A 19,052-nucleotide genomic window follows, 5' to 3' on the forward strand; every position below is an offset into this window, starting at 1 on the left:
TTTTACTGAAAATCATGACTGGTGTGATCATGCTTGAATATTTGTGTTTTGTTAAAGTAGGTAGGTATTTTATTCGAAATTGACAGTTTTGCTAAACAAACTAGCTTCTGGCCTATGTATAGAATAAAGATTCTAATTTCAGTTCCATTTTTACGAGAAAATCGGTCTTACTTAAAAAGGTTGAACTAAGTAAGGTACGTAACTATATCTCTATGTATCTTTAAAACTACGCAGCAGATTTTGATGTGGTTTTTTTAATAGATAGATTGATTCAAGAGGAAGGCTTTAGTACATAATTTATTAGGTTTTAGACCTGTTCTGTGTTTTAGACAAAACGGGTGCAGCCGCGGGTGGAAAGCTTGTATAATAAATGTAGTCGGGATTAAACCTTAACCATCTCAAAATAAAACAACGCAATATCCTTTACCATTTATTAATCTAAATCTACATTCGATAAATCCTCTGTAATCTTCTTTACCTCTTCCTCGCTTCTCTTCTCTCCTATTTTATTAGATTCTTCTTTCTTCTTAGATTCTTCTCTCTTATTCTTTGCTTCTACTTTCTTCTCTCCGTATAACTTCTTTAAGCTATCGAGTACGAATTTTGGCATATTCGGGTTCGGTTGGTGTATTTCATATTCGCCATTTTCATTCTTTACCAATTCTACCATAGATTCTTCTAGATTTGGTGGTTCTTTTTGTATTGGTGTTGGTTTTTTCATACGCTGCGCCCAGTTCTGGAGATATTTGCCCGCGTCTGTTTGTAGGAACTGGAATATGGAATAAAAAATATATGTTAATAATATTGTAAATAACTGAATAAGAATAAGAATAAAGAATAAAATAATTTTTATTAGGCACACCAAATTACCACTACCAACACAAACAAAAAAAAAGAAACAATATAAAAATACACTCTTAAATATAATCTTACATAAAAATTAAAACTAAGAATAAGATTTGTGTGGCGACTGGCGACCTAAAGGGTAAGGCCGCTCAGCTTATGCTATGCCGATATGGTCAGCATAGCGCTGGTTTTCAGGGCCCCACCAGACAACAAAATGCTTAAGTCTAAAGTGTCTCTCTCTGCTGTTAGATAATAAAACAATTAATTAAGAAATAAACTGGTGTCACACAACCCATTAAAATTCTCAAAAGGGCCTCTGCGTGTTGGACCTGTGTCCCCACGTAAGCCTTCCAAAGGACCGGGTATCTTACTTATGGTGGTACCCGTGTATTATGGAGAGTCAGAAAGTAAAGACTTTTTCATTAAGTTTTAGATTAAAAAAAAAAACTATTTTTTGATGTTGTATTGGATAATCCACTTACATCGAGGACGGCTAGTCATTTCATTAAATGTCGTCATTCAATCAAATAGCAGATTCGACCACAGATGGCCTATCCAGAGGAAGTCTTATCATATTATTAGTTTTATTTATCTATGTAATTACGTATTATACTTGTGACAGTTTGAGAAATATGTATCATAGACTAGCTGTGCCTCGCGGTTTAACCCGCGTGGCTCCGCCCCTGTTCGTCTTAGCGAGATGATAGGTATATAGCCTATAGCCTTCCTCGATAAATGAGCTATCTAACACCGAAAGAATTTTTCTAATCGGACCAGTAGTTACAGAGATTAGCGCGTTCAAACAAACAAACACTTCAGCTTTATAATATATTAGTCTAGATATTTAATTTATGTTTTAGTATGTACTAATAAAAAATAAATAAAATTACCTTTTCCCTATTCTTATTAACTTTCTTCACAGGATATGGAGCTTGACGTTTTGTGTTCGTCGGAAATGCTTGGCCAGCTGTAATAATAAATGTGTATGTTTATTTATCTTTCACACCGGAAAGGATGGTCAGATATGGACTGATTTATAGGAATTATAATTTAACTGTATAATAATACGAAAAAAAATGTTATTTTATGTGGTTGCTGACTAATTTTAAAATTTTTTTATAACCCTTTGTGATAAGGGTGACGGCAGAACAACGATTTCCTATACTGACATATTTTTCTTCATTAAATTGTTGCTTTTTTCTTTATTCCACAAGTATTCCTAGTAAGACCTATCTTAAATTCGTATAGGTTCACCTTTATTTCATTTTCCCAACTTTAACATACCAAAACTTCTCTACAAAAAGAAAGTACCTACGGTAGAGTAAATTCGTTTATTTTTTTAAATTATGTTTTAGTTTTAAAATGTATTTTAGTTAACTCACTCAAAGGTAATGTATTAGTTTGTGGTCCCAACTCCAACATGACTTGAAAATCAGCATGGTTTCCGAACGCGAAGCCAAAACCCACGCGGGAATCCGTTCCTGGAAATCAAAATGGGGTTATGATTAATATTAATATTATTTAAGCAGTAACTATGCACAAATATTTAAATAAATATATTATCTACATATATCTCGTTGTTTATCAGTTAAAACTTCGAATCTTGAAGAAGGTACACAGATTTTGTATACATAAAATAATAAAAAGAAAATCACGCACTATAACTAAATTAAATGCGCCTGCTGCAAAATATCTAGCGCCATCTAGTGTAAGTTTGCAGAAATATTTACAGCTTCATAAATAGAAGGAAAGATTTGAGAGTTTTTCCATGTCAGGTGCACAGAGATTGGAACTACCACAAAAAATAGCCTGTCACTTAGGAATACTAAGTGCCATATCACACTAGCGGATTGCGAGCGGTTTCAAAGCGGAGCGGGTGCGCAACGAATACGTTGCGGGCGCGCAACGAACACGCCGCGGTTGCGCAGCGAATTCGTTGCGGACGCGTCATTTTGTATACTCTCGCACAAAAGCCAGCCCTTCCGCCTTGCCTAACTTCCATTCAATATTTCCATCGTTTCTGTAGCACTCAATTTTTTAACCGTACTGTGGAAATGCACTTACTTAACAGTTAACTAAAGATGTAATAACAACTGGAGTTGTTAAAAAAAGGTGCTATAAAATTGAATTACTAGGACTTTTAGAATGTACCATACATTCCAAAAGTATGTAACGACTGACCAGTATAATCTCTCCCATAGCAACGTATGTTATAAAGAGATTTTGTGAACCTAATTATGAGCAAAGTGATAGTGAGTTGCTGGTTGCTTGATAAAATTTTCTATTCACTGCTATTTATCTAATAATAAGATAGCCCTGTTTTAGTTAAGGAGCTTTAACATTTATTTCACTAATGAACTTTCTTAATGAGCAATTAAGTTATCTGATTGCATTTCGACCAAGATTTAATAGATAAAACAATACCCTAAACATTAACATGTTATGAAACTCGTAAAAAATAATGATCTCATAATTATTATACTATCACAAGTTATAAGTAACAACCAGCACGGATTCCATTTTGTTAATGAGTGTACATGACTGCGACGTAAACGTTGCGCATCTGCCACGCGTCCGCAACGAATTCGCTGCGCAACCGCAACGTATTCGTTGCGCACCCGCTCCGCTTTGAAACCGCTCGCAATCCGCTAGTGTGATATGTCACTAAGATGGCTTCCTACTTGTTGAAGAATTTTCGAAATTGGTGTAGTAGTTTTTGAGTACCATCTACTATATTATTTGAAATTTGTAGCATATTTTACGATTCTATAAAGGACATACAGACAAACATTCATTTTTATGTATATAGAAGTAAATATTAATTTTATTCTATACTAGCTTAGCGCCCGCGGCTTCGCCCGCTTTCTCTAAAACCTAATAAATTATATACTAAAACCTTACTCTTGAATCACTTTATCTATTAAAAAAAACCGCATCAAAATCCGTTGCGTAGTTTTAAAGATTGCATACAAAGGGACATAGGGACAGAGAAAGCGACTTTGTTTTATACTATGTAGTGATGATGATCTACATATATCTTATATATAAAAATGAATCGCAAAATGTGTTGGTAAGCGCATAACTCGAGAACGGCTGAACCGATTTCGATAATTCTTTTTTTATTATATTCCTTGAAGTACGAGGATGGTTTTTATGTAGAGAAAACGTAAACATGTACCACGGGCGAAGCCGGGGCGGACCGCTAGTACGTAATAATTTTATACAAACCTTTTTTTATAGGTGGTATGTTGGAATACGCCACTGACAGAAGCGAAGGTAACTCTTCAGGTATGATGATGGAGCAGCTTCCTGGAATTATAAGGAAATAAAATAATCTATAGAAATAACTCTTTTATTATGTAACTTATGGTAAAATCTATATCTTTAAATATTAATCTCGTGTCACAATGTTTGTCCTCAATGGACTCCTAAACCACTTAACCGATTATAATAAAATTCGCACACCATGAGCAGTTCGATCCAACTTGAGAGATAGGATAGTTTAAACATGTAGGTACCTACCACGGACGAAGCCGGGGCGGACCACTAGTAATCTATAGAAATAACTCTTTTATTATGTAATTTTTGGTAAAATCCATATAATACTAGCGGCCCGCCCCGGCTTCGCCCGTGGTACATATGAAAAATAGATGTTGGCCGATTCTCAGACTAACCCGATATGCACAGAAAATTTCATGAGAATCGGTCCACCCGTTTCGGAGGAGTATGCAGACTAACATTGTGACACGAGAATTTTATATATAAAGAAGATGTAATATGTATCTCGTCTAAAATCTATACTAATATTGTAAAGCTGAAGAGTTTGTTTGTTTGAACGCGGTAATCTCAAGAACGACGGGTCCGATTTGAAAAATTATTTCACTGTTAGATAGTACATTTATCGAGGAAGGGTAGCGGCTATATATCATCACACTAAGATCAATAGGAGCAGAGCAATGCGGGTAAAACCGCGGAGCACAGCTAGTATTACATAATCAATATAATAATTTATATTATTTACCAATAATAGAAAGTTGTGTTATTTACTTCTCTCATAAAATATATTAACTTTAAATGCTGATCAGATCTTTAATAATTAAGAAAAATTAAAGATGTACACGAGAGGAACCAGAGCGGGAAACTAGTATAAAATAAAAAAGAGCATGTGTACCTAGCACACGTGTCAGAAGTGAAACTACTTTGGCAAGATTCAAAGGTACCAAAATCGTCGCCTTACTCCATGACGTGACGGTATTGCCATGACGCGACATTGAAATTTTACTCTTAACTCGCCTAAAGAAGTTTCTCTTCAAAAGGAAAGCTGCAGAATAAAAGATCAACGCACACCCAAAAAAATATTAATATTAGAAACTTAAAATTGCATCATGCTTACATTACTTAATATCAGTCATATTTAATAATACAGTCACTAGTTGCATATAAATTATAAATCTAGCTGAGTTTGTTTGTTTGAACGCGCTAATCTCAGGAACTACTGGTCCGATTTTAAAAATTATTTCGGTGTTAGATAGCCCATTTATCGAGGAAGGCTATAGATTATATAATATCATCACGCTGAGACCAACAGGAGCGGAGCAATGCAGGTGAGACCGCGGAGCGCAGCTAGTTTCATATAATTAGAATGACCTACAATTATCTCACAGTCGTTTTATTTTTGAGAAAAAGTCAGTTGTTTATTTTGATTTATTCATTCATTAATATTATATGTTACCTACTTGTGTTCTGTTTGTATCTAGGGCTTTTGGTATCAAGCTAAAATTTATATCGAATACTCAAGTTTTCGGTCCCTTTTATGTGAAAAAGTCAAACTCACAAGCCATCGCATCAAAAGATACAGCCGTAAATGCTGAAAATTTTCGCAAATTTCGACATTCGCATGGGACTCAAAACCTACAGCTGGGTACTTTTCATGAACACAGAGCCTTTAAATTTTGTTAAAAGTAACGTTTTATAACACAGCTAATGGAAAAATTGCTAGAAACATAAATTTTAAAGTTACAACATTATAAAAAATAGGTTTGCTCGGAGCCCTCGGAGCGCGAGTCCGACACGCACTTGGCCGGTTTTTTGCTTTACAGATAAGGTTTAAGTTTATATGTGATATTATGATAACAAGGTACTTTTATAAGACTGATAAATAAAGAGAAGTATTGAAATTTTGTTTCTTTATTAATTTAATAAAATAAGACACAAGCCGCGTAAAATAAAAGGCCCATCAGGTACTTTTACAGTTACTTTTGTTTAATTTCGTTTTTTTTTCCGAAGTATTATAAAAGAACCGGGTAACCCGGTTCTACCCGGTTCTGAGCTCGATTTGGAACCGGGTTTCAGAAACTTGGAACCGGACTCGGTTCTGCATGCCCTAATTGTATCTAACCAAAATACTCCGAAAGAGCTTGACTGATTTGTATGAAAGTGTGTCTATCGATAGGTCTATGTATATTGTATCTATAGGTCGATAAATGTTTTTTATATCCTTTAAGTGTATCCTAGTACAATAAAATATTAACCTACATAACATGTTCCAAAAATCAAACCTTGCAACAATTATATTATGTGACCTTATTAATTATTCTGATTAATGACAAAAAATTAGGAAATAAATTATTATTATAAGCACAAAAACAAATTACTTGTAATAAATCAGAAAGGCTGTATTAAAGTGAATGGTAATTATTTATTCAAATATCCTTCAGATTATTATTACGTAGATGGCAATCTCTATTCATAAAATTAAACAAAACTCTAGGACGGTTTAAATTCTAAAATTATTAAAAATCATTAAAATTTAAGTGTTCAATGTACCTATACCTATTAATGAATAAATTTTAGGGTTTTTATTGAAATATGGAAAGCTCCTGTTACTGTAAAATAAAAATTTAAAATAAATAGAATAAATAAAACGTTTCTTAAAATATACCTATGAACCTACTAAAATAGTATTAATATTGAATGTTAATCTATTCTATAGGTAGTAGGTATACCTAAAGGCTAAAACCCTGGATAAAAAAACTTAGAAATTATTATTCCAAAATATTTTACAACTATCAATGAAATGAATAAAATAAATATTATTTTATCAATGAAATAACGTTACGCTATAAAAATATTAACGTTACGTTCCTAATTACGAAATAAAGTCAAAGATCACCCATCACGACTTTGACCGCGCTAAACATTGCATAACCGACCTCTTACAGAGTGCTAAGTCTTGCATAATTACTCTAAAGTCTAAATTTTATTTTGATCACATAATTTTATAATGATGGGAATCATAGATAATTAACTAGTATTTTTTTTTTAATATAAAGAAAAATATTAACTAAACTCATAGAATCATAGATAATTAACTAGTATTTTTTTTAAACTCATAATTGACGATAAAATATAATAATTTAATTTACGTTTATTTTATAAAAAAAATATAAATGTACGTTGCCTTTCAAATCCTATTTTTTAAATAATAATTTCAGCAGTGAATTTACAACATACATAACAACAAATTTTGAGAAATAATTATAAAAGTAACTAATTATCCATCGTTATTTACGCGGAAAAAGTTTTCAATTGGTTAAACAATAATCACATGTTATGTTGACAATAGTAAAACTCACCGAATGAAAGTAGGAACAAGGAAAGTATCGCGCGGATTTCCATATTTTATTCCGTAACACTAATATGGCAATAAATCAATTAAATTAGCGCCGAGCCATTGTCACAACACAATGAAGGGATTTAAAAAAAATAAATTAAAAATGTAATCTGTCACAGCTGAGTTTTGCCGCCAAACTGACAACAGACACATGAATACAACTTTCACTATTGCGACAAGGATTTATCTTCCGTGGTTGCCAGCGGAAATTCAACCTTAACACGATCAAAATGAAAGCAACATTCCTTAGCAATGTGTGACGACTTGCGACATTATTCTAATGAGTCATATCCGTGAATTCGAAATTTAAAATCAGGTGGAGGTAAACAAAACAGAAAATAAAGAAAAATCAACTTAAATTCCATTGGGTAAAACTCAAATTCGATTACATTCTAATGTCAATATGTGTGCATGTGTGCAATCCCATTCACTAAGAAAGTAACGTAATGGGATTATCCAATGTCATTAGAAGTTAGATAGAATTACAGACACTATTTCTATAAAAATACAAGACATAATCGGTTGACGTATTAAAAGTGTTATGACGTTTTACAACGATTATTATTTCAAGTTTAGAAGAAAATAAGAGTGACCCCTCGTATTTCAACTAATATGGAAAGCTTGCACAGATTAAAAATTTTCTTTTCAGAATAATGGTATAATTAAATATTTTATAACGCTTTCTAGTCATAAAAGTTAAATTTTCTTATGAGAATCTTAAATAATACTTGCTTACTATCTCTAGGATCGCTCGCTCTAATCTTTCCCTACCTATAAAAAAAATTCATCTCCTATGCATGTTGTTTAATTACAATTATTATACCAGAAAAAAAAATATCTATTGAAAAATATTGAACGATCTACTGAAAACCTATTTTTTAATTATTAAAAAATGCTGTAATTTCTAATATATTTCCGACCGATTAATAATTATTATTTTTGAAATAAAATCATGTTATACAATCCTAAGCTATTCGTAACTCTAATATAAACTTACTAGCTTTCCGCCCGCGGCTTCGCCCGCGTTTTCAAAGAAAAACCCTTATAGTTCCCGTTCCCGTGGGATTTCCAGGATAAAACCTATCCTGTGTCATATATGTGTTAATTCAAGTTAGGGTAACTATATGTGTGCTTAATTTCATTGTAATAGGTTCAAACAACAAACTCACTCACATCCTCACAAACTTTCGCATTTATAATATTAGTAGGATAGGATAGGATAGGATTTTCTTACCCAATACGCCATATTTAATCACAATGTAAAAATTTTAAATTATAAAATTTTTAAACTAACAATACTTAACTATATACGTTTTCTTCACACCAAGTGTGACACACAATTGAATTAAAACAATAAAATACAATTAACATTCCGAAAAAGGGAGAAACAATTGATTTATTAACTACGCTTATATTACGGCTTTGCCTATGTGTTAAAAAATGCCAAAGCCTATATAATTATTAAACGCGGCTTTTGTTATCTGTTAAAAATATTATCATATCCCATTTAATTGTTAAAATATTATATAGCCTTGTGATAGTAGGTAAAAGACATTTTAAAAACGGACTTCACTTTTTTAATTGAAAATGGCCTTCTTTAAGCCTCCATGTGTCATATGAAAAATACTCTATCTACATAATGTATCTATGCTGGTTATAAATAAGCTAGCTTTCCGACCGCGGCTTCGCCCGCGTTTTCAAAGGAAAACCCGCATAGTTCCCGTTCCCGTGGGATTTCCGGGATAAAACCTATCCTATGTGTTAATCCAAGTTACCCTCTATATGTGTGCTAAATTTCATTATAATCGGTTCCGTAGTATTTGCGTGAAAGAGTAACAAACACACACACATACATCCATGCTCACAAACTTTCGCATTTATAATACCTATGTATTAGTAGGATAGGATAGTTAATAGTTGGTAGTTGTGTGAAATAATAATTATATAACCAGATCTTCCAAATCTTGTCTGTCTATCGACATTTACATATTATTATGTTGATTAGAAAACAACACACATTTTAGTGTGTAAAAATTATACACACGGACAAACTTTATCGACGAATCACAATGACAAATTATTATTGTTATTAAAAGTACGGTTAGCAAATAGACATTTAACCAACTTTAAAAAGTGAGGTTTTTCTTTTTGATTGATACTTTATAATTTTTTCTTTAATTTCTACCCAAAGTATATAAGCGCTACTAATAATTCAACACACAGTCAAGTTCACATCAAAATCGGTTCAGTAGTTTTTAAATGATAACTAAACAAAGTACATGACTAAGCAGAAAGTCCTTACACAACTTTACTAAAGATACATTTGCCAACTAGAGTTTGACCTACTTTCCGTAAAAACAAGCATATTATACTTATTTAACCGCATAAAACTGGTTTCTAGCTAGACTTAGGTACTCATAATCTAGGTATTATTTAGGTTTCAAGATAGTACTGGATGAAGTAATAAAATCTAACAACTATAATAATGAACTAGCTTTCTTCCGGCGACTTCGTTTGCAGATTCGCAGAAATACAAAAAAAAATGCGTAAGTATATCTATACTTAATTAAATTATAAATTATAATATTATAAAGCTGAAGTGTTTGTTTGTTTGTTTGAACGCGCTAATCTCAGGAACTACTGGATCGATTTGAAAAATTCTTTCGGTGTTAGATAGCCCATTTATCGAGGAAGGCTATAGGTATAGGCATTAGGCTATATAATTATCATCACGCTTAGACCAACAGGAGGGGAAGCAATGCGGGTGAAACCGCAGGGCGCAGCTAGTAAAAAATAAAAACAACAAATAGTACATAAAATCTTTATTCAAACAAACTTATGTCTACAAAACTCTGAAAAGCGTCTATCTCAATTCTCAATCTGAAACAAAATATTTAAACCTATACCTATGTAAATAATTAATGACAATTTCTACTTATACCTATCTCTTCTAAAAAGCGCTAAAAGGCATGCAATGAAGCAAAATTTCAAGTTTCTAATCCTTGATTTTGATGATTGATATCAGTCAATACAATTTTATATTGATAATCTCCGCAACCACGGATGAAACCGCAAAACATAACCAGTCATAACATCAAGGTACTAGAAAATACAGCAAAATATAATATGATTTATTATTAATTTTTTGTTCAATTCGTACATTAGGACACATTCCCAACTCAATAGTGTACATGAAAACAATAGGCCTTCATTAAATCTTAGGTATTAATTCCTCATTAAACAATCAACTTGCTAAAGAACTTGTCATATTGCTAAAACCCGCCAATTTTGACTTACAAAATGGCGGGAAAAATATTTTTCATCTGTGGCCTTTTTCTTTTCTTTTGTAAGTATTTTTATTACCATATAAGAAAATATAATAATTTCCGGCATCACATGTCTATGTGAAATATACTGTAGAAATATGAGTTAGAAATCAGCGTAGAAATAAATATTGTCTTGATTCTAATGCGAGAATTCACTTCCAGAATTAGGTAATTAATATTCAATTAATATTATCTAAGTAAGATATTCAAAATTAATTAATAATTTATTAAAACTGTTTTAGTATAGGTATAAGGTATTGCACATAATATTAAATCGACATTCGTTTATGAAAACGCATTTTCAAGCTATTTATTAACATTCCAAACTCTATTTCTTTATAATAATATCATGTTATTAAAAATCCATGTATTTAAATATGATTAATCAATTTGAAAGGTATGTTTTTATACAATTAAATCAAGTACAATAAATACACATACTTTTATAAAGTACATTTTATGTTTTACACATTATATTAAATTACATATTATATTATGTAACGTGTAAGATAACAAAACCAGATTTATAAAAATACTAAAAGAATTCAACACTGCAATACACGTAAAGGCCTTGACACACATTTTTATGCAACGCGCGTGTCACAGGTTTTAACACATGTGTGATTATGCCTTAAGTAAATATTGTAATTTTACTTTTTTGGGGGCAATGGTCTTACGTGCTGGCCACGGACAATTCGCTATAGCGAAAATTCGCGCGGCGCGACTGGCGGCGCGTCTTGCGAATGAATCAAATGTATGGAAATGTACTGGGCATGCCACGCGCAGCGGCGACCAGCGAGACGACCGGCGAATTTCCCCGAGCGAATCGCGCGGCACGACTAGCGATCGAAACAAATGTATGAGTTATTACGGCGCAGGCCACGGAGTCGAGCGGCAGACGCGGCGACTACTCCCGGAGCGAACTTAATTTAAAATAGTTTGTTTTTTTTTCGCGAAAATGGAGACGGAAGCTTTTATTGTAGAAATTCTAGCTAGACCAGCTATTTGGAAGTCTAGCCACCCGCAACATAATTTTTCATCATGCCTATATTTTTCATATTTTTGGTGGAATTCTCCGTCTGTAACACGATTTCTATTTAATTCGTGTACTCCACTATATCTTCCAAACATTAAATCTTGAGCATAAAAGCTGCTACTCTCCAAACAACGTCGAGCTAACTTTGATAAAGCTATCTCGTCTCCTCGTCTACACTGGTCGCGGCGGCGAACGCAACTGCCCGTGGCATGCTTACCGCGCCGCGCGACTTGCCGCGCCGCCCGTCGCGCCGTCGGTCGCGCCGCCGGTGTCCGTGGCCAGCCCGTTACTTCATAACTTTCAATCGATTTTAGGGTTTTTTAGTCAACTGTATGACAATACCTAATAAATGACTAATAGTCACTAACGAGAATATTTTAGTAACAATAAAGTTGGAATCAGATTTATGTGTTTAATTTCATAAATTATACACTATATTATAAAGTAAATTATTTTATTAATAATTATTATCTAACCAGATTTAGCAACGTAGTCTCTTGCACAAAGAAATAATAAATTCAGTACATAATTAGAACCGTATTATTTTTACTTTCATTTATTGCTGAATACATACGCTCTACTACTTACTTTTTTTAATTTGAAACACATGGTTATGTCTCTTTTATTAATAGGTAATACCTTGGTAATACGTATTACATAGGGACACCTAGGCTAGGCTTAAATCTGTAAAAAACGCAACGGGTTTTGATGCTATTTTTTTAATAGATAGAGTGATTGAAGAGGAAGGTTTTAGAATACGTATAATTTATTAAGGTTAGGTTAGGTTATAAGTAATACGAATATTAGAATATTCTGACATATATGTTCAATGATACATCCCGTATTATAATGCGGATTTGTCGAATAAGGCGCTACCTACATGCACGGGATCGCGGATGACTCGTTATAAAACATTTAAATGTCTAAATTCCTTCAGATTCTAGTATTTTGGATTAAATATATTTTGATAAAAAATAAAGAAAAGTTGGTTCTCAGGTTCTTTGACAGACGCAAGGTTCTTCATAGTCCCGGAAGATGTCGCTATGCTGTTCACGACTATCTATGGATTTGCTCCACCGATTCGCAAAGGTACAAGTGTTAATTGTTGAAATATGTATTGAAATTGAGCTATTTTGTGAATCAAAACATTAAAATTGTGTGTTGGTACTTACAATTTTATACTTATTTTCCAAATTAAAGAAATATACGTACAAACGTGTAGATAGTAAAATAACTTCAGCATAATTAATTGGGTTCAACTATATCACACTAGCTTTCCGCCCGCAGCTTTGCCCGCGTTTTGAAAGAAAAACCATCATAGTTCCCGTTCCCCTGGGATTTCCGGGATGAAACCTATCCTATGTGTTAATCCAAGTTACCCTCTATATGTGTGCTAAATTTCATTGTAATCGGTTCAGTTGTATTTGCGTGAAAGAGTTACAAACACACACACACATCCTCACAAACTTTCGCATTTATAATATTACCTAGTTATTATATCATATATCTTCTAGTGTAGGTACTATATTTGCAACAAGTATTTCTGTACATAGTTAATGTCTGCTATTCTGTGCAGTGGTAGGTACATGAGCTACTAACAGAACATACTGCCAAGTATCATCCAAATCAGTTCAGTGGTTTTCGCATGAAAGAGTATCAAACATACTTACGCGATTATAATAGATAGTAAGATATTTGGGAAGCTAAGAATTCAACACAAAAGAGGCAAGGGGGCCGGATAAATAAAACCAAAACATCAAAATCAAATATATTTATTCAGTAACATTTTTTTCATTGATACATGAAAGTAGTAGAACAAGCGGCTCAGAGATAACATAAATACATTGATACACTTAAACCTATTTGAGAAATTTTAAATTATGGAAAAAAAATCGATCGATTACGATTTACGAGGCTGCAGGATTCGAACACACGTCTCATTTATTAAGCACTAGCTTCCGCCCGCGACTCTGTCCGCGCGGATGTCGGTCTTCGCGTGGATGGTTTATTTCTCCATTTTGAGTAACTCTGACAATAACATCTTATAAAATATATCTATTGGACTCAAATACGGCTAGGCCTATAATAATACACAACGTGTGTTCGCTGTTCTACAGAACAACGTCTATGGATAAAACTGAAAAATTAAGATTATTTTTTTTCTTCGTATTTTTTCAGGATAAAAAGTATCCTATTTTACGCCCAGGATAATAAGGTATAATTATACCAAGTTTCATCGAAATCGAACCGTTAGTTTTCACGTGATGTCTTCACATACAGACAGACAGACAGACAGATAGACAGACAAAAATTTTTTTAATCACATATTTGGGTTTGGTATCGATCCAGTAACACCCCCTGCTATTTATTTTTTCAATATTTTCAATGTACAGAATTGACCCTTCTACAGATTTATTATATTTTATTAAGCATTTTGAAAGCTATAAAACTAAAATATCAATAATTACTAGCGAATTATTTATATTTATTATATATTTACAGGTAACGACCACCGAATAGGGTTCGGCTACCGTTTCGGCAACCACGCTGATGTTCAAGTGCTGTACGAATTGGGACCTCAACTTACTACTAAAAAACTGTCTTCTGTTGGTTAGTATTATAATTGCTGTTTTTTAATTAGTTACAATAATAATAAAAAATAATTTTATTGATAGATAGATTATATTTTAATCAGTAGCAAAAAAAGATAGTTTTTTGCCTTAGTAGCAGCACGATAATGTAGTAGTCATAGCATAGATTTTTTTTCCGCCCGCGTTTCCAAAGAAAAACCCGCATAGTTCCCGTTCCCGTGGGATTTCCGGGATAAAACCTATCCTTACCCTCTATATTTGTGCTTAATTTCATTGCAATCGGTTCCGTAGTATTTGCGTGAAAGAGTAACAAACACACACACATCCTCACAAACTTTCGCATTTATAATATTAGTAGGATAGAATATAAATCGAAATAAATCAATGAATAATATAAATAGACCGGGAGATACTGACACAAAATTTCGAGTCATTTGTAACAGGATGGCGGTTCTACAGGGGTCTTAGTACGCAATGACAAAAAGAAAAACGATGGTGTGAACACTGGTACCGGCGGCTTAGTCGCGTGGGCGTTAGTCGAACTTGTCGCAAAAATAGCGAAAGTCAAACGATTTGTAACACAAAAATTTTAGAATTTACCGATAGCCCATAAAAAAGAAGTAGGCGGTAGTGTCATGCCATACTTTTCCGGTGTGACTTACAGCCCGCCATACCGACGCAAATGTGTTGATTTAAAAAAAAAACAATTCAACCATTTGTACCAGGCTAACTTTTGCACAGGTAACCATCGTCGTGTAGCCATTTACGAAAATCACCATACCATACTTTTCGGACGATTCCAAATGGTCGCCATACCGCCGAAAATCTGCAAAAAAATTTTTTTTTTCGCCAAACTTTTTGTACCAGTATTGCATTTGGATTTTTGGAGAGTATTTGATAAAATGTGACCATTATTATATTTGCCATACTTCTAGTAGGGGGAAAAAGTGCTGCCATACTTCATAAATAAATTTATTATTAATTTATAGAAGTGAAGATTTCTACCACCTAGATCTTTGAAATTTTGTATTTATATTTGTTGAACCTCAAACTTATAGGAAAGATTAATGCCATACTGTTACAAACCGTTCAAAATACGAATAAGATCATACAATAAAAAAAAAATCTTATACACATTCGCCACCTCCCACAGGTATGGCATTATCACACTTCTATTTATAATCATTCAGGAGTTGTTGAAAAAAAAATTTAGGGTGTTACAAATGGTTCGGCGAAAAAAAAAATTTGCAGATTTTCGGCGGTATGGCGACCATTTGGAATCGTCCGAAAAGTATGGCATGGCGATTTTCGTAAATGGCTGCACGACGATGGTTACCTGTGCAAAAGTTAGCCTGGTACAAATGGTTGAATTGTTTTTTTTAAATCAACACATTCGCGTCGGTATGGCGGGCTGTAAGTCACACCGGAAAAGTATGGCATGACACTACCGCCTACTTCTTTTTTATGGGCTATCGGTAAATTCTAAAATTTTTGTGTTACAAATCGTTTGACTTCGCTATTTTTCCAACGAGTTCGACTAACGCCCACGCGACTAAGCCGCCGGTACCAGCGTTCACACCATCGTTTTTCTTTTTGTCATTGCGTACTAAGACCCCTGTAGAACCGCCATCCTGTTACAAATGACTCGAAATTTTGTGTCAGTATCTCCCGGTCTAAAACTAGAATATAATTATCAATGAAAATTTTATTTTAAATGTATTATGTAATTTGTTTTTCAATTCAATGAAGTTAAAACTACAATATACAAATACTTATTTGATTTCCTTGTTTTTAAACTATTGCATAGCTTCTATCGCGAGCCTTGAGCGCGGGGACCGAATCCAGAAATTGCGTAACAAAAAACCTCACGCTCCCCACTCCGACGGACGCGGAGGTGTGGCTTGAAGGCATAGCATGCAATAGCTTTACCGCGGCAGTCCCCGAGTGCCACACGTCTTTTTTATTTTTTGTCGTAGTATTAAGATTTTAAGTTTAAAATTCGAATTTTCTATATTTTAATTACTTAAATATCCCTTTGTTCAAGGTGTACCTCCCTTACCGTCATCGGATCGCAGGATTCGCCGGCCACTAGTCGACTTGCTCGTAAGGAGAGGAATTTTGAAGGAATCTAATCATAATAAAGTACATGATAAGGCAAAACCGAAATAAATATTTTCTGTATGTACTAGTCTTTCACTGTGTAAATCAATTTTGATAAATTTTTACTAAGAAAAAAATGTTGTGTGGTTTTATGAAACCACGGTAAAAGTGAAACTGTTCGAACGGTTCCGAACACTGCTTTGTGTAGCGCATGTCGCGTGACGGTCGGCTGCCGAGTAGGTATACCTACTCACAGCAGCCGCGATACACGCGACATGCGCTACACAGACCAAACAGTTTGAGACGATGTAATAAAAGTTTCACTTTAAAAAATGTGTGCGTGTACTAGTGTACACACGTAAGAAGTGAAACTTCTTTATGACCTTATTTTTCAAAAAATAATTTACTATATATGCAACTTTACAGAAATACGTCGAATCACGCGTGGTAGGGAGGGAAAAAGATGGCGCGTAACGGAAAAATGTCACGCGTAACGCAAAAAATGTTACACTAATTTTTTTTCCAACCCCGATAAAGAGGTTTCACTTAAAAAATATATACTTTGAATCATAGAAAAGCAATGTTATTTTCATAATTAAATTCTGACTTTCATATTCATAAGTCAAGTTTTTAGAGTGCATTTACATCAAACGAACATAGAGCTAGAGCAAGAGCATTCTTTCGTGATCTTTTAGTGTAAACGAAACGTATTCAGTGTTGTTCAGTATTAGAACATTGCATAGAATCTTTTCGAACGCACTAAGAACAACGAAAGAATGCTCTACCGTCTACGCCTGTTTACACTAAAATAATTTGACATAGTGGGGTTGGAATGAGCATTCGCTCGTTTGATGAAAATGCACCTTAATAAAGCTCTGAGTATCGACTTTAAATAGTTATTGAAATATCGAAACTTATTATTACATAAAAAAGATATGTAAATTGCATAAAAAATCCAAGTAATATTGATAAATTACTTGCAAAAGAGTATAGTGTTGTCAAAAAATCTTCTTCAAGGTATTGAAATGTCATAAATCCGGTAAAAACCGGTTTTAAATCAGTCAAAAAGGGAAATAAAACAACAAAAATTTGAAATTATATCGTGTATTATTACATTCCTACATATAAACATTAGTCTTTCGTTCATGGCATTACAATTTTGAACATTTATAAAATAATATTATTATCTACACCCTTGCTAACTTTGGGAATCGAACTTTGTCCCTTATTCATACATTAACCCGTAACTAGAAAAAATACTACAGATCTTATCTAAGATACAAAATTGCTCTGTCAAAAATGATACAGTTTCACCAAAAAGGAAGATAGCGATACTTGATACTGCTATAGTACTATTTTTAATTCCTTTTTGATGTTTATACAATTTTTTAATGTATGGATTTGTATGAACAAACATATCTTATATATAAAAATGAATCGCAAAATGTGTTGGTAAGCGCATAACTCGAGAACGGCTGGACCAATTTCGATAATTCTTTTTTTATTATATTCCTTGAAGTACGAGGATGGTTCTTATGTAGAGAAAACGAAAATATGTACCACGGGCGAAGCCGGGGCGGACCGCTAGTTTTCTATAATTTTAACGTATGGAATGTTTATTTTTTCAAAGACATTTTTTGATCAAATTTTTTTACTTAGAATGTGTATTTTTTATAATTCTAAGATTTTTCATAGAGATAGGTTTTCCATATCTCAAGTAGTTATTTTTAAGGAATGCTATAATTTCATACAAATCCATAAATTTTAAAATAAATACAAAATCAACGCAATTGACAAAGCTACTAAATATTATTAATATTATAGATGAGAAACTTAAATGATTTAAGCTGAAAATATTTCTCTTTATTTTTATCAATTACTAGCTGTGCCCCGCGGTTTCACCCGCATTGCTCCGCTACTGTTGGTCTTAGCGTGATGATATATAGCCAGCCGTCCTTGATAAATGAACTATCTAACACCGAAAGAATTTATTAAATTAGACCAGTAGTTCCTGAGATTAGCGCGATCAAACAAACAAACTCTTCAGCTTTATAATACTAGTATTATTAAATATTTTTATATAGGACTAGAGGTCCGCCCCGGCTTCGCCCGTGGTACATATTTCGCAATAAAAGGTAGCCTATGTCCTTTCTCGGGTATCAAAATATCTCAATACCAAATTTCATGCAAATTGGTTCAGTAGTTTAGGCGTGATTGAGTAACAGACGAGACAGACAGACAGAGTTACTTTCGCATTTATAATATTAGTATGGATTGTTGTGAGGATGAAATGCAAATGGTAGGAATATTTTCAGCCAGAAATCATGAAAATTTTTCTCAACTAAAATATATTGAGGTGATATAAAAAAAACCTCTTGTGTCAACTCTTTTTATATTTTTGATACAATTTCTTTAAGAGATTGCGATATTAATTAAATATATTATATGAAATGTCAAGAAAAAACATTAAAATAAAACTT

At 33.2% G+C, this 19,052-nt stretch overlaps 2 protein-coding genes across 2 annotated transcripts; one reads left to right on the forward strand and one right to left on the reverse strand.

The window, feature by feature from the left end:
- Window positions 1–417: 417 nt before the first annotated feature.
- Window positions 418–7,671, reverse strand: LOC149895678 (uncharacterized). Its single transcript, XM_090118556.1, has 5 exons — window positions 7,482–7,671; window positions 4,075–4,155; window positions 2,229–2,327; window positions 1,737–1,813; window positions 418–769 (listed from the first exon to the last, which is right to left on the reverse strand). The coding sequence occupies exons 1-5, from the start codon at window positions 7,522–7,524 to the stop codon at window positions 434–436; spliced, it is 636 nt and encodes a 211-aa protein (XP_089974682.1). The 5' UTR covers window positions 7,525–7,671; the 3' UTR covers window positions 418–433.
- Window positions 7,672–10,762: 3,091 nt separating this feature from the next.
- On the forward strand, window positions 10,763–16,655 carry LOC149895679 (uncharacterized). The gene is made up of 4 exons (XM_090118682.1): window positions 10,763–10,865; window positions 12,878–12,970; window positions 14,384–14,491; window positions 16,517–16,655. The coding sequence occupies exons 1-4, from the start codon at window positions 10,820–10,822 to the stop codon at window positions 16,639–16,641; spliced, it is 372 nt and encodes a 123-aa protein (XP_089974808.1). The 5' UTR covers window positions 10,763–10,819; the 3' UTR covers window positions 16,642–16,655.
- The last annotated feature ends 2,397 nt before the right edge of the window (window positions 16,656–19,052 follow it).

The sequence above is a fragment of the Colias eurytheme genome, chromosome 30, assembly GCF_061535395.1.
Source record: "Colias eurytheme isolate Ceu_HAF_F1 chromosome 30, ilColEury1 Martin Lab GWU primary, whole genome shotgun sequence".
Classification (NCBI taxonomy): Eukaryota; Metazoa; Arthropoda; class Insecta; order Lepidoptera; family Pieridae; genus Colias; species Colias eurytheme.